This window comes from Anthonomus grandis, chromosome 4, assembly GCF_022605725.1.
Source record: "Anthonomus grandis grandis chromosome 4, icAntGran1.3, whole genome shotgun sequence".
In the NCBI taxonomy this organism is placed as follows: domain Eukaryota; kingdom Metazoa; phylum Arthropoda; class Insecta; order Coleoptera; family Curculionidae; genus Anthonomus; species Anthonomus grandis.
This window is the reverse complement of record NC_065549.1, coordinates 38,101,690-38,118,385: the sequence shown is the minus strand read 5'-3', so window position 1 is coordinate 38,118,385 and position 16,696 is coordinate 38,101,690. Positions and strand designations below refer to the sequence as shown.

At 33.9% G+C, this 16,696-nt stretch overlaps 1 protein-coding gene across 3 annotated transcripts in view; it reads left to right on the top strand.

Moving 5' to 3' along the window:
* LOC126735352 (serine-enriched protein) overlaps window positions 1-16,696 on the top strand; it is a 48,005-nt gene that overhangs the window by 11,900 nt on the left and 19,409 nt on the right. For 2 of the 3 annotated variants that reach the window (XM_050439308.1, XM_050439309.1), the window contains exons 3-4: window positions 3,871-4,101; window positions 5,038-5,148. In XM_050439308.1, the coding sequence (XP_050295265.1) occupies window positions 3,871-4,101; window positions 5,038-5,148 (342 nt within the window). Of the gene's footprint in view, window positions 1-3,870; window positions 4,102-5,037; window positions 5,149-9,820; window positions 9,857-16,696 lie in introns of all 3 variants that reach the window. The other variant, XM_050439310.1, reaches the window with a different exon arrangement.

The window sequence follows — 16,696 nt, the reverse complement described above, 5'->3', positions numbered from 1 at the left end:
CTGCACAATACCCAGAAAATATGGGTAAAGTCCAAAATAATAATAAAATTGTACACGTTTCGGGCTTTACCCGGGTAAACCGCGTTCTATCCGCCTTGGCGTGGTTAATGTTAAAAAATAACGCCATAAATATTAATAAAAATTTATTTAATTAAAAAAACAGATTTTACAAATCAAAGGTTACACTAAAACTGTATCCTAACAAATTAAAGGATAATATAATCTATTTGTTCAAACAAGACAAGTTCCTGTGACATTTCGAGTTACAAAGATTTCCAATAGCTTTACATTTACATTTATTAGTCATGCATTTAGTTTTACAGTTGCATCGTTTATAACCTTGACCTCCTAAAAGTGACTGTTCGTTTGCAAGTTATCTAAAATTTTTCTTTTCCGGTGATACACTTTCCATCTCAATAAGCTTCTCACTGCATACAGAAAATTGGTTCCTGGAAAACATTTCTTCGATAGTTCCTCTCTTGCTCGCTAGCTTATACAAATCGTCGTCAGTTTTCTCCATAACTGTCATGAGAATGTTTCTAAAATCACCCCTTCCTCGATCAACGTCTGGAATTTTTACTCTCACTGTATCTCCATGGGGGAAACTTTGAATTAGATAAAGCTTTCAACTTCTTTGCTTGATTTTCTAAATTTCTTTTTGCGTCTAGTCTGTTTGACTGTATATTCCTTTGGTACAAGCAAAGTTCACACCTTATATTCCCTGATGTATTTAAATTGTCACACTCTACACACTTGCTTTGATTTTTTGAACTGAATACTAGCGTTTTCTCGATAATTATTGTTGCCATTTTCCATATTGCCACCTTCAGTAATATCTTCTTGCAAATTGTCTGGTTCTGGGTCACTATCCATAGACTGGTTTATATTTATTTCTTGTTGAGGCTGTTCACCTAAACCAAATTCCCTTACCACTTTCTCGAGCTCTTCTTCGGTTCGTAGATTTTCAATAGCTTCTTTTGGAAAAGCTGATGTGGATAGGCTGACTTTAATATCATGCCCAAACGTGGCGGCATAAGGAGCTTGTTTTATCCCATGGTATGCCCTATTTTTCATTAACTGAACAAATCTTAGACCTTCTGACCATCGCGTGCAGTTTTCATCGTTTATCCACGTCATAAGCATGTTCTGTATATCTTGATTTGCTTTTTCCATGCTGCTGCTGCTGGTTTCCCATGGACTATTTTAAGGCCACTCCACATCGTACATAACTCTTCAATGACATGGTTGGCGAACTCCCGGCCGTTGTCCGATTGTAGTATAGATGGGGCGCCGAAAATACAAAATATGTCTGCCAGGCTCTTAGCTACTTCCTCAGCCCTTTTCGACGTTAATGGACGTATTTGAACAAACTTAGTTAAGTGGTCCTGATACACCATAATAAATTTGTATCCTCTATCCGGATGGGATTTAGATAGCATGTCAATTAGATCCACTTGACAACGGCTGTTCATCTCCGAAAAAACCGTTGGTTTAACCACAAGTCCTTTTTTGGCAGATTTCAGTTTCTTTTGGCACCCTTCACACAAGCGCAGATATAGCTTAATAACATCTTGAGTTATATTCTTGTACTTTTTTTTTACATTTGCTTTCCATACGGTGCTTACCGCCATGTCCTATAGCTAAATGTGCATCATGCAAAATGTCAAATATTTCGTCGTTTGTAACGTAATATTTGATGCTAGATTCACCTGACGATACACGAGCAATAAGCTTTTCAACGCCTCTAACAGAACATATGTCAAACCTCTTTAACCGCCGATATTGTAGCGTAGTCTAAGTTTTAGAGTTTTTTGCCAACTTGACTGATTCTAACATTTCTTGGTATCGATCATTATTAAAATAAAAACTATGTGCACTTTTCGTAGACACCAACTCGTTAAAAACTTCATAAAAACGCTGTGCTAAACGCGCACGTCCACTCTCTTCGGTTGCCATTTTAGAACTGAAGTGAACGTGGTGAAAGATGATGTAATAATAATTCCTACAACCAACTTTACCCACGCAAAAGCGGATAGAACGCGGTTTACCCGGGTAAAATCCGAAATATGTGTAACTTCAATATTATTTCGGACTTACTCGGTTACCTCTATACAATAGTACAGTAACTGTTCAAGGTGTTTCCGGACATTGTGAAGAATATCGGGTGTTATTTGTTGGTATTCATGAATGATGCGGTTTCGTAAATCTTCTAACGATTCAGGTTGGGTGGCATAAATTTTTGATTTTAGAAGTCCCTACAAAAAGTAATCAAGAGAAGATAAATCGGGTGATCTTGCGGGCCATTCGGTAGCACCCCTTCTCCAAATTCATCTACCAGGAAACGTTTCGTCCAGAAACTGCCGTACTGGTAATGCATCATGGGAACGGGTGTATTGTGATACATCATTTGAAAGAGCATTCAATTTTCTTTGCAATAGCACTTTGCTTTGTAAATTTGAGCTGCGCATCGCCAAGTAATGAAATTCTAAACATTTTACTGGATATTTTAGATGTGTGAGTGAAAAATTATTTTAAAACTATCAAAAATCAGTGCAACAATCCAACATTATCTTTAGTAAACAAGATAATGTGAATTAGTTATTTCTCTGTTTTTCTTTTGATTCAATAAAAATGGATTATTCTATTGCGGAGAGAGTGGAAATTATTGAATTATACTTTATAAACAATCAATGTGCAAAACTAACGGCAACTTTATTTATTGAGAGACATGCAGATAAACACGTACAACATGGTTGCATCTTAGAGTTGGTGGCAAAATTTTGGGAAAGTGGTTCGGTGGCAAATAAAAAACGGAATATTTAAAATCCATTGAGAAATGAGGCAGTAGAAGTCGGTCTTCTCGGTGGAGTTAGTATGAACTCTACATTAAGTACCAGAAAACTTTCTCATGTAACGGGAATTTCGCAAACCACTATACAGGGAATTCTAAAACATAATAAATGGCACCCATATAAAATTCAACTTCTTTAAGAATTAAATGAAGATAATAATAACCGCCGTTTACAGTTTTTATGAAATAATGTCCGAACTAATTTCAAATAATCCCAATTATCTTTTAAATGTTTGCTTTTCAGACGAATGTTCATTTTTCTCAATGGCACTGTCAATCGTTATAATTGTCGGTACTAGTCCGACACAAATCCGAGGATCTACCATGAGGTTCGTACTCAACACCCTCAAAACTTAAACGTACTTAGACCTTTTAGAGAATATATTGCCGTTAACCCAGCATTGATTGAAATTATGGAAAACAACCAACGCTTTCATGAAAAAAATGCGATATTTTAGCAAGTCGGTACTACTCCCCATTATTCATTACCAGTGCAGCAGCTTCTGGATGAAACGTTTCCTGGTAGATGTATTGGAAAAAGGGGCGCTATCGAGTGGCCCGCGAGGTCACCCGATTTATCTCCTCTTGATTTTTTTTTTGTGGGGACATCTGACATCGAAAATTTATGCTACCCAACCTAAATGGTTAGAAGATTTACGTAACCGCATCATTCATGAATGCCAACAAATAACTTTATTATTATTATTTAAAGCTTTCAGTCCTTCTTTTAATAAATTAATTTCTTTTAGTGCTGCGTAAAACAATTTTTTAGTAGATTTTGATTTTAGTTCTATTTTTACCATTCAAAAGAAATAGTCTATCAAATATCACGTACAGATTTCTAATAAATAAAAGAGTAGATCTCTCACACGAAACTTACTATTAAATACACCTTATAAAATAGTATTCAACTTTAAGAAGTAATTAAACTCCATCACTTTTGAAAATAGGTATAAATTAAATACAACATAATATAATATATAATAATTATAGTAATCATATTTAATTGATTAATTTAGATGCCGGAAAGCGTGCTATTACCCGCCAGCTATATAACCATGGCAGAGGCAGAGCCTGACCTAAGCACGTTTGAAAACAAGTCTGGATTAGCGGAGGACATGAAGTTTTTGGCCTCAATGCCAGAACTTTGTGACGTCACATTTCTTGTTGGTGAGACGAGAGAGCCAGTATGTGCTGTGAAAGCGGTTCTAGCTGCGCGGTCCAGAGTATTTCATAAAATGCTGTATCAGGTTAGTTAAATCTATGTTAAATAATAAGTTTATTTCTAAGTAGGAAAATAAAATCCTCAATTTCTTTTTGAAGTGCTTCTTCATTATATGACTTGCAGTATTTTGATTTTTTCTTTACTTTCGGCATGTTTGCTTGTGTCATTCTGAAAAAAAAATTACTTTGTTTAGTGCCAATACTTTTAACGAATTACTTTATTTGCCAAATAGGTAGTTGTCATACATACGATTATTTATAACTAGGTAGGCATATAGGTATAAATATCTACGCTTAACTTAAATAAAACTCACAAAAGGCCTTTAAATATTAAGATGCCAATAACTGTTTTGCATAAAATATGAAAGAACCCAATTATTGACAGTCAATGCTTATAACTGATTTTTCAAAATTATGGTGCCCAGTAGTTGGCATTTTAATAATTTGCATTTTAAAATCCAATTAATTTATCCTTAACCATTTATATACATTTTGTGGTCACTTAAATATCATTACAAATTAAAATAATGGAATTTATATAACTTTTTATTGTCTAAAACTAGTATTTAAAACTGACCATTTACTAACAAAATGGCGAATTTTGGGAGCATAAATCACAACTTAACTTTCTGTTAGCAAATACGTCGCAATACTGACGTAACATCCGGTTGGCTTCTGTCAAGACCTAAAGTGCTGTCATCTGTGTTAATAAATACAAAGCTCGAGTAATGCTATATTAACGAAAACTGCTTATACATTTTGTTTCTTTTGCAAGTTGCCAATAACTGGGCCCCTGCCAACTATTGGGTGCTTTACCCTATCATAAACCTTAAATCTTATTTTTCCTAAAGCCAAACTGGTATTTTGATATATTTAATTATTAACAAATTTAAGTAATTGGTGACAAATATTGGTATTAGTATTAAACCCTTTACTTAATTAGATGCCCTATATTATTTTAGGCTCCAAGTCCTCAACGCAAAAAGGAACCTCCTCCACGTGAAAATAAACTTCGCCTGTTTCTCAAAAGATCCTCGGAACCTCTTCTAAATCTACAAAATGCTTCTCAACAGGTAGGACCTTTAAATACAATATATTTCAAAGTATATAGCCTTTTGTAAATAAAGCTAAAAAAAAATTATATCGGCATTTTTTATCTCCCAAAGTGGGAAAAACTCTAGAAAATTTAGTAAATTTTTAAAAATACATGTTTCAACAACAATAAATCGCAATAAACTTCTTGTTTACAACATAATTATATCTAAAAAAATTATTTATATTATTGCTAGCAAGTGTAATTGGATTAAAGTTACTTAATAACTAGGTTTTATATAAGTTAAAAGATGATCAAAACTAATTAATTCTGTAATTCGTATATGTTTTGACCTCTATAAGACCATCATCAACATTTTAGAGTGGTGTCTGTAAAATTACGAAAAAGAGATTTACGTCCAAAATTTTTTTATGACATTATTTATTTAAATAAGAAAACCATTAAATTAATTTCCTCTGACAGAGTCAGAGCCTAAGATTTTGTTTTATTATTAAAGTAGGATTGCATCGGTGCTATTTTTTGAATTTAATTACAAAATCTGGTCGTTTTGTCAAATTTCTGCCAAATTTTATTTTGTAATCAATTTTTTTACTAAGTACCTCACAAAATTCATTTAAATATAATCACAACAAAAAAATTCATTCAAATTACAAAGGTTATAGCAATTTTGATCTAAATTATTCACGTGACAAAACATTAGATTTTGCAGAGGGTTATTGGGTTGGGATAGTGCAACGCTCACAAATATAAATTGTTTGACTTCTGCATACACGACATCTTCTTCGGGAGTCAGTCCTACTGATGTCAGAGTGATCACATGAGACACACAGAGAGTCACATGTCCAGAGTGATTAACCCTCACTTCACTGGGTGGTTCTAATTGAAGTGGTCTAGCGACAAAGTTCTTTGTTTTTAATAAGCGTACGGCGATGAATGATTTAAAATTCAGTTGTGACATTTTATTGTGATTCACCGTGTTGTAGAGTCAATTCCAGGAATTGACAAGAGTACTGTCTTTTGTATTTTTAAATAGTGACCACCACCATTTCTTACCCATCACACCGATTCTATAATTTGCCACACCATTATCATGCAAATCTACTCCTTCCATGTATTAATTATATCTTGAAATTACAGCGGGTTGTGGGATTGACACTTCTTTTTTCGATTTCCTATTATATCTTTTAGCAGAAGTAAAAGGTTCTACATGATAATGGGTACTGCTGTGACAATGGAGTTATCGTTCCATTTTACTAATGAAATTTGGGTGGATTCATCAAATTGGGAATCATAGGTGCCCCTTTCTTTTTTTTGAAATGACTTTATTATCAACCAAAGGACAATGACTGGTTCTGTTTTCGCGAATCGTTCCTGTGGCAATATAGCCTTTGGTTTTCAAAAGAGATAAGAGCTTGTAGGATGAAAAATAGTTATCAAAAAAGACGTTATGATTTTGCGGATTTTTCCCAATTGACAAAAGTTCAACAACTACAGTCGCACCAAGTCCAATATCACTATTCTTCTCTGCTGCTCCCACATAAGGAATGAACTTGTAGAGGTATCCACTCAAAGAACAAATGCACCAAAGTTTGAAACCAAAACACACAGGGTTCCTTTTATAAACATCTTACAAGAATGGCGTCCAAAATAAGGAACCATATGCTCATCAATAGATAAGGTAAATGAAAAAACCAAACTGTAAGAATTTTTTATTCATTGTATCAAAAAAAGGGCGGAATTTTGTGCACTTGTCTCCTTTATCCAGATTATTATTATCACTCAAGTGTAGATTTCGCTTTATTGATCTGAACTTATTCCTATTCATGCAATCTCTGACAATATACACAGTTTTGTCCTCATCTAAAGACCAATACATATCTGTCTGGGGTAAGCTGTGATATCCAGACAAAATTAGGATCCCAAGAAAATTCAGCAGTTCTTCTCGTAATAGATGAAACTCGTGTCTGTTATTTTCCTGTGCGTATTTTTCTGAAAACTGGATAATCAAATCCATAAGATTCTCATCGACAAATTTGAAAAAAATGTCCAACGGTGACAAACCCTCCAATTCGCCCCTAAGTTCTTGACTGTGTTCCTCTTCTTTGGACAAATGTAAATTCTTGTGTATGAATGATCCAGATCTCCAAGTCGGGTTGTAACTTACCGCTTTTTTTTCTAGGATTATTCGGCGTTCTGTTGCCAAATCTTCTTCGTCAGATTCATCGTAAATCTCGTCTCGAATGGTGTGGATCTCTAAAGTTCCCGCTATATCTCCATTCTGGCTATTTTCGATATTTTCCGGGTCCTCTGAAAATTCTTCCTCGTCTGTGAGTTGATCTACCTCGGGTCGAATGTAGACAGCGTCGACTTGTTCTAAAAATCATAAATTATTGTTGTGTGTATAATCTTGTATGTATAATTAAAAAAAAGCGAAAAAAAGGTACAAGAAATTCTTACCAACTTCATTTTCAAGCTCATTTACAACCTCCTCCAAGGCCAACTTTAACTCATTTTGCGTAAGAAATTTTCTAATTTTTTTCAACAAATAACACGCACTCGATTAGATGCAGACTCAGACTAAATATTGTATAAATAAAACATAGTAGTCGATTGCCCTAAAAAACTTTTCTAGACACACTTGTGAAAGGCAATTTCAGTTATTCGGCCGGTGATGCGAGAACACAACAGCATAATTTATGACCTAATTAGGAAAACCCTGGTTCAACTAGGCCCTGGTTTTCAATTTTATGGTGTAATTTAGAATGTAATTAGTGTTAAAAAAATACAAAACCTTGAAAATAAGAACAGTAAATAGGAGTATATGATTTTTAAAAATGTGCGGCCATATATAAGAAAAAATCCGGCTTTTTAAAAAAATTCGTAGAAGAAAGCAAATGAAAAAAATGGTTCAAATTTAATTCTGTCACTTTTGTTCAACCTTGCGTCTAGGGTTGCCACGAGACGAGACGAGACGAGATTAAGAATTGTCTCGTCTCGTCTCGAAAGTTCGAGACAAATATTTTTCGAGACGAGACGAGACAAGCTTATGTCTCGTCGAGACAAGACCTTATCTCGTCTCGTCTCGTCTCGTCTCGTTTTGTCTCGAAAAGTTCTGATACCTATGTAAAAGCCCAGGATAAAACTTAAAAATTTAATAGACCCCAATAAACAATAAACATATTATAGGTAGTTAAGTATGAAAGTTAAAAAAATCATATTCGATTTTTAAATTAATTGGGCAGGTAGGCATGTTGGGAAAGATTTTTTTAAGATTTAATAAAATATTTATATGAGCACCCCATTAAAGTCATGCAAAACGCATTTTCCAACAATCTATAGTAAGCAATAATATAAAGCAGTCATAGTGTTTTTATAAAAGCGGCAATAGCGGAATATTGAAAATAATATTTTATATGCATTTAAGCTACAGTGGTCAACATACCTATTAACAGCAGAAAAATGTCAATAAAATATTATGACACACCTTGTATAAAAACGTTAAGTTGAAAAAGAAATGCGCAGCTAAAATAAAAACAGTCGTGACTGGTCCAAGAGATTTAAATAAACATACCCCTAAATTCTAAGGATATTTTTTCCAATCTACCCACCACCTGTTACACAAATCGTAAGCCCATTAGTATAATAATGGGGAAATAAAAAAATAATCAAAACCTATTCCGTGATTTTAATGACAATTTTACCAATTATTACTGGAAGCATTTTACATATATCGAGACGTCTCGTCTCGTCTCGTCTCGTCTCGTCTCGCCTTGTCTCGAACATTTTTATCTCGTCTCGTCTCGTCTCGAAATTCGAGACAAAATACTTTCGAGACGAGATAAAATGACTTCGAGACGAGACGAGACGAGACGAGACATCTCGTGTCTCGTGTCTCGCGGCATCCCTACTTGCGTCAACGGTATCAGCCCATATTTCAAAAGCACTATTTTTTTGTAAATAAATCATTAGTACAGTGTTGCGTATACGCATCACTGGCCATAATAACCCATTTACGGCCAGTGATGCGTATACGCATCCTCACGACACTGAAAAGGATAATGTTTTTTTCTTTTAATAAAAAAATAATATTTAAGTAATTGTAGAGATGAAACAAAATAATTTCAAGTACATGAAAAAAAAATTAAAATAAAGTTTCTTTACGTGTTCAAAAACTAAAACAACAAACAAAAACCACACAGACACAATTAAAATTACATTCAGATATAATCCGTTATAAAAAAAAATAAAAAAAATATATATAAAATTAATTTTTTAGACATTACACCTCTTACCTAACTCTGGGTTTCTGTTTTATTTCTGACCCCACCCAACAACCCTCCGCTATATTGAAGATGTTGGGTCACAAACACGGAACTGAAAAAAACATTAGATTTTTTTAACTAACTCTTTGGTTACTTTGTCAAAAATTAATTAATTTATTTTACAGCAAAACATAGATGGTTTAAAAACACCTACTTATATTTTTATAATATAAAACGACGCATGGGTTACCTAATGATAATTGAAAAAAATGTATATGTAACTAGATATAGTACTAGTTAAACAAGTAGCGGATAATATAGGGCTTTGCCTTGGCTTTTCATATTTTACACATTTTCTAACAAGCAATAAAAAGCGTTTTTGTATAGAAGCAAAATAAAAAATAATCCTTATATGTATTATACATCTAGAGAGGCTTCACCCAACAGCTGGCACCTATCCAAGAGGTAACACTCTAACAACCATCCATTAAGAAGTTTATCCTTTCAGTGCTCTTATTAGTTTTAGGGGTAGCAATATAATTGTCCAAAAAAGTAAAAACGTGCTTCAATTAAAAATCAATAGTACATTAAGGTACACACACAAAGAAAGCAGGTTAGCCAGCGCCTAATTTCGGCGCTGAATACCGGCGCCCGTCTTCCCGCTTGTGCGTTCATAAAGAAAGCTGGTTAACTGCTAGTATAAAGCCAAAAGTGAAGGTAAGATGTCCAGCTCATCCTCCGATGACGAATTTGTGCTTTTGGAAAACGTTTTCCTCCAAATACAAAGACGACGGCAAGCAGTTCATCCCCTAAATAAGGAGCGAAAAGTTTATGGAGAATGTTATCACCTATTTCTGACTTTGAAACAACATGAAGAACGGTTTTGTTCGTATATGAGAATGACATTAAATACATTTATTTATGTGTTGGGAAAAACTAAGCAACGTCTATCAAAAACATGGTGCAACTGGCACAAACAGCTAATTCTCCCCAAAGAAAGACCGGTGATTACTATTAAATGAATAAAAATTCATTTTTTATCAAATTAAATATAATTAATTGAACAAAATATAATTCTGAGAAAAAGTTTTAAAAGATTTAATTAGATACCCTGTTTATCTAAAGTTCAAGCAAATCGGTCGATAATTCTTGCTCCACAGCTGTCTCATGGATTGTAGTTGTATAATTTGCATGTAGAGCAAATGGATGCGTGACTTGTGTACTATACGTGGATGAAGAAGAGCATGAACTTCCAGGATAAGGAGAAATTTGAGGAGTTGGTACAAAAGGTGATTCATGTCCATAATATGCATATTCTTCGACAATTTGTTGAACGCGCCCTCTAAATCATAGTATTTTGTTTACTGGAATTTGTCGTACATAAGGAAGCAAACTTTTAAAAAAACAGATGTGATCATCATCCTCCTTCTCCATCACTCGTGGTCGCTTAGCCTTTTCTTGTGAATATTCCAATTTTTGTTTCTCAATTTTTATCATTTGTTCATTCCAACTTTCAGTTTCCCGTTTTCTTTTAATTGATTTTATTTTTTTGTTTAATGCTTTTTGGCGTTGCATACTTTCTGCAGTTTGTATACTACAATTTCAACTAGAGACTCTGGCTTTTACTATGTCTTTCAAAAAAATGAGCGATTGAAAATATGGCCATTTTGATACGTAACTGGAGGGTGCTGCATCCCCTGACCGAGGTTTTGGAATTTTTCCTAACTCCACTGCAAACTGGTCACGCAAATTATTCCATTTTTTTGTAACACATTTTGTAACACATTTTCTGAAAAAAAAATTGCTTAAATTTTTGTGTTGGAATTGATTAACGTTTATTATTTGTTTCAGGTATTTAGTTACAGGGTGTTCATTTAAGTCTCTGGGATTTTCTTTTCGAATGGGAGCCTCGACTGTAGGGAATATTATAGCCGAAACTGTAGTAGTAATATGGCAAGAGTTACAGCCCGAACATATGCCTATTCCAACAAAAGACACTTTCAAAAAAATCTCTGAAGAGTTTTACAATATATGGAACTTTGCCCACGTAATAGGTGCTATTGATAGAAAACATGTCCGTGTTATTTGTCCAAAACATTCTGGATCTATGTTTTTTAACTATAAAAAATATTTCTCTGTTGTACTTCAAGGGATTTCAGACGCCAATTACAAACTGATTGCTATAGACGTAGGTGGTTATGGAAAGCAAGGTGACGGCAGCACTTCCTCAGATTTCTATAAATTATTAACTACCAAGGAAATTGAAATACCTGAACCCTCTAATCTTCCAGGGACAAATACGAAGGCACCATATGTTTTTATAGGTGATGATGCCTATCCACTTTTAGATTTTTTACTCAAACCTTACGGCGTAAAAAATTTGCCTCTGGATCATGAGTGCTTTAACAGCAGACTCTCCAGAGCTCGAAAAATATATTTAATTTAATTTTAAGTTTTATTAAAAACGAACTTTTGGGATACTAACTGCAAAATGGCGTATCTTGTCCAAACCCATCGAAACGGATATACGTGTTGCTGACAATATTATTAAATGTATTCTACATAACATGATTCTTAAAAGAGAAGGTTTTGAGAGACACGTAACTAATGTAGAAATTGCTCAAAGAAATCATGAAAATCATGGTACTGGGAGACCGCCAAATATAGCTAAAACAATTAGAGATACATTTACAAGTTATCGTAATTAAACAATATAATCATATCCGTAATTTCTTCTTGTCTGGTTTGTGTATTTAAGTAATTATAGAAGTATCTATACTTACAGTATTGTAGTTTTTATTAACTAATGAAAATAAACAGGCTTTTATTATAAATAATAAAAACTTACCATTGATCCTCATTTCAGCTGCTATCTCATTCCACAAACTTTGGGTCACGTTCCTATTGCTGTGAGACTTTAGCCGTTTGTTCCACAGCGCAGGTCTTGTACATACAGCAGATATCAAAATTTCGACATCCATTATTCTAAAATAAATCAAAAACTCTACTAAAACCCCACGTATGACTCCGATAATAAGCGACCAAGAATTAAAAATTCATTCCGGTAAAATAGTCGGGGCCGATTCACGCTTACAACAAGCTCCGGCCGGCTTTTTCTATGTGCGGGCAAATTTAAAAGTTCACTTAATTATCGGCGCTCATAGGCGCCGACTGCCAGTAAGCAGGAAACCTGCTTTCTTTGTGTGTGTACACTTAGCTCCAAAATTTTATAATAACATATCAGCAGATATATTAATATATTGCTCTTTCCAATCTTTATACAGGCCTGGTCAAATCAAGCCGTGAGTGAGGAAGAATTGAAAATTGACTGTGCAGTTCGAATGACCTGAGCAATTTTTTGATAAAAGTAATAATGTATAGCTTTTAATCTGTTTAGAGTCATAAAAAATAATCAAATCGCGCACTTCACACAAAGAACTAATAATTTTTTTTAAAAATTGTCAAACATAAAACGAACGTCATTTGCACCCTTTTGTGCTACACTCTCACAATAAGTTCTTCTGAAAGTCCATCACTATTGCTTCTATTTTTGTCTCTTTTTAGCAGATTGCTATAAAATCTTTTTAAGTACCGTAGAATGGGGCTATTTGAGAATTTTTTTGAGGTTTTTGAGCGATATCTATAAGACAAAAGTAAGCTTGATCAATTTTGTAATGGCGTTGGAAAGACCTATGATAGAGGTATCTATTTCTTATATTTGACTAACGGCTTCCTCTTCTGGGAGCCGTAAAAAAATTTTTTTAGGGCCTTCTCAAATTGCCCCATAGGGTGGGGCTTTTTGAGAATATGGCTTAAAATTACATAAATCATCATTTATCCACTGAAGGGGATATTTGGAAAACAAAAAAACATTTTTAAAAAAATAAAAAACATGTTAACATATAAAAAAAATATACAAAACAAAAAATATTTCTTGCAACATTGCAAATTACAATTAAAATATGTAAACAAAAAAACATAAAGTAGATAACTCTAAAAAATGATTAAACAAAAAAAAAACAACTTAAAAATAACTCTGGTTTGAAGGTTACAAACAGTTGACAAACGATGTTTTGAAAACCCGCTCCCCGTTTAGCAGGGTAACGGATTTTATTTGTCCTATATAACATTGGCTTGAAATTGTTGCCGTGTATCGAACAACTACCCAATCATTGACCTTAAGATTACTAAAGTTTATAAGAGGATGGTCATTATCGTCACTTATTTCTTGCTGATTTTCATCATCATGTTCTTCTGGTTGGATTTCTTTATCAGGTTTTTTCAAATTAAAACAGGGAAGGTCTTCATCGTCAATATTTTGTAGCTGGTCTTCTTCATCATCTGATGATTCGCATGAACTTATTTCAGAAACATTTCTACTAGTAGACGGGTACAAATCAGATGTAGAAACACTTTTTCCTGCTTCTACAGTAAGCTTCTTGCGACGCGGTGCTTTACGCTGCTCACAACTACCCATACGCATTTCTTTTAGGACATCCAAAACTGAGCTTAAAATGCTTGAATCTAAAATATTAGAATCTGTACCTGTGGTGGACGATGCAGGTAATCTTTCCTTTGGTTGCGCAGGATTTAGAGAGTGCAATCCAGTTTTGGCAAATCCGGAGATTAAATTTTGCCTTCCTTTGCCATTCTCTTCAATCTTGTTATGGAGCTGTGCAAGCAATCTAGGGAATACATCTTTTGAGAGTGTAGTCATTTTCCGCCCTTGGCCTTTCTTCCACGTTGTCAGAATTTCGCGCCAATATTTCTTAAGTGGAGAATAAAATGCGACGTCTAATGGCTGCATGACATGGGTCGCATTGCTTGGCAAATAAATAAATGCAATATCCATTTTCTCGCACGTTTTAAGGACGTCTTCGGAAAAGTGAGAAGATAAGTTGTCCCCAATGAGAGCCTAAAATGAAAATTAAATCTCTAATTAACCAGCAGTACCAGCATACATTAAGCTTATGGCTGTTTTTGTCGAATTTATCACTCTTTCTGGGTACCTTGATCCTCTTTTATAAATATATTTTTTAGTGCCTGGGTTGTCGGTAAGGTTTGTTTCATCATAATTTATCATTAAACTAGGATTTACCGCTAATAAAGTATCTCGGGCATTATGAAAAAAATTATCGATAACTTCTGGTAAAAGTGAAGCTCTTTTAGTTGAAATATTGGATGATAGACGGTTTGATATGAGCTTTTCGTGTCGTTTAAGAAAAGCTAATGCCCAATCTCTACCAGGAAAGTTATCCTTCAAACAAACTTCCTGTACACCTTTTTTATCCAGGTAATTCTTCGCAAAAAGTCTTAGATCCAATATGTCAAAGGGAAATCCCCAAGCTGCCACAATATTTAGGTATTTCACAAACTGTTCCTCTTCTTCCTTGGAAAATATTGAAGGTCTTCCCGCTTTTTCAAATATATTGGTCCCCCAAGCACGTCTGCTTATGGTGGCGATGGGCACTTTGAAATGCTCGGAGGCCTTAGCCAAAGTTAACCGCCCTTTTTTTACTTCTTCTATTGCTCTGGCTAAGGCTTTCTCTGAGTAATGCCTATATGGCACGTAATTTTTGCCATTTCTGACATGGCTAAATGTTTTTTTATAAGTGCGCACCATTATCTCATACCATTCTAAAAAAGCCAATTTCATTTGAAAGCAATTTCTAACAATTTTCAAATAGCCCCCATGCCTTCTCAAATAGCCCCCAGTCACTTCTCAAATTACCCCACTCCAGAGAATACTGAATAAAAAAAAACAAAAGAGTCCTAAAATGTTTATGTTACCAATACACCTTCCTAAAACCCCATACTTTTATTTGGATTAAGTGCCAATATCATACAATTAATCGGTTTAGATTTACAGAGTAAAGTTAACCACTTACCGTTCTTTCACCAAAAAACACGTGTTTTTCCTAATATTTTTACGCGCCAAAATAAAACAGCTACCTTTCGTCGATCTGCGCTCGAGTACGCGGTTGCATGTGTACTAATGGCCTTGCGCGGCGTTTGCGTATTGTTATTAACTCTGTGGGCGTTGTTGCCGCTTTTAACATTTTTCGGATGAATTCTCAAATTACCCCTGATTTCCAGAATAGCCCCATTCTACGGTAAAAAAAAATATCACTTCATGTCAAGTGTAATTTCCTTTCATTGTTTTTTTTGCTCAAGAGCTTTGTTCTTTATTATTTTTGCCTCTTTATCCATACATTTGTCAAAAATCAAAGGATTTACTTAACTTTGTCTTAAAAATCTCTCAAAAAATGGTATAGCATATTTGATTCTCCTTATTAAATTAATTGTGTTTAATGCAGTTTTGATATATTTACCTCTTTAGGAAAACACAGTCTTGAAGTATCTTTTGAAGAATTAAATATGTGATTTTCTTCCTTTGAGTGATCTAATCAATTTCATTACTTATGTGGACCATATTTGTGATTTCGTCGCTCATCTAATTTTGTGTCACCAAGGTCCCAAGAATAATCTTCAACATTCGCACATGACGATTGGAAATACCATGCAAAGGCAAAAAAAGTTAGTAACAAGCACTAACGTCTTGTAGCTCATTTTCAATACATGCTTGAACTTTATAGCAATAATAACAGGTATGAAAATTGGCATCAGCTTCTCTTTTCCTATTACAACAATAGGTTCCAAGGAATATAATTAAAAAAAAGAGAAAGAAAAGAACTAGCTGGTATTTTACTAGCTATGTAAGTCTATATAAAAAGACCTTTCTACTACTATTCGTAGATTTTAGCATTAACTAGCTTTGATCTTTATTAGTATTAAAAAGACTTCTTTCTTTCTTTAGAAGGATCTTAGGCAAATTTATAAGGCCTTACAAATTTGTTATTCTTTTCTCCCAAATGCCTCTATATAGCTACTGATTTTCTTGATTTGCCCTGTAGAGTTGGTTTCTCAATAATTAGAGCATTTTTAAGGAGAAGTTACAATAAGATAGCACATTAACACTATCTAGTGCACTAGAATGAATAATTTGTTATGCTTATCGTATTTTTTTATATCGAATTCATTCATTTTATAAAAGAATGAGTCTTTAGACTATAGTTGGTTTTATCAATAAACAATTATACCTTGCAAACATATATCTGGTGGTTCAAACTCTGTGAACAATTTTCTACTAATTTCTCTAATAGACGTACTTTTGCTACTTGGTATAGCAGCAAAATAGTAGACACCTAATATAGCTAAGATAATTATTAATTATTAATAATTTTGGGAATATAGAGAATAATAAAATAATGTTGAAAATAATTTTGTTCTGATAAAATTATATAT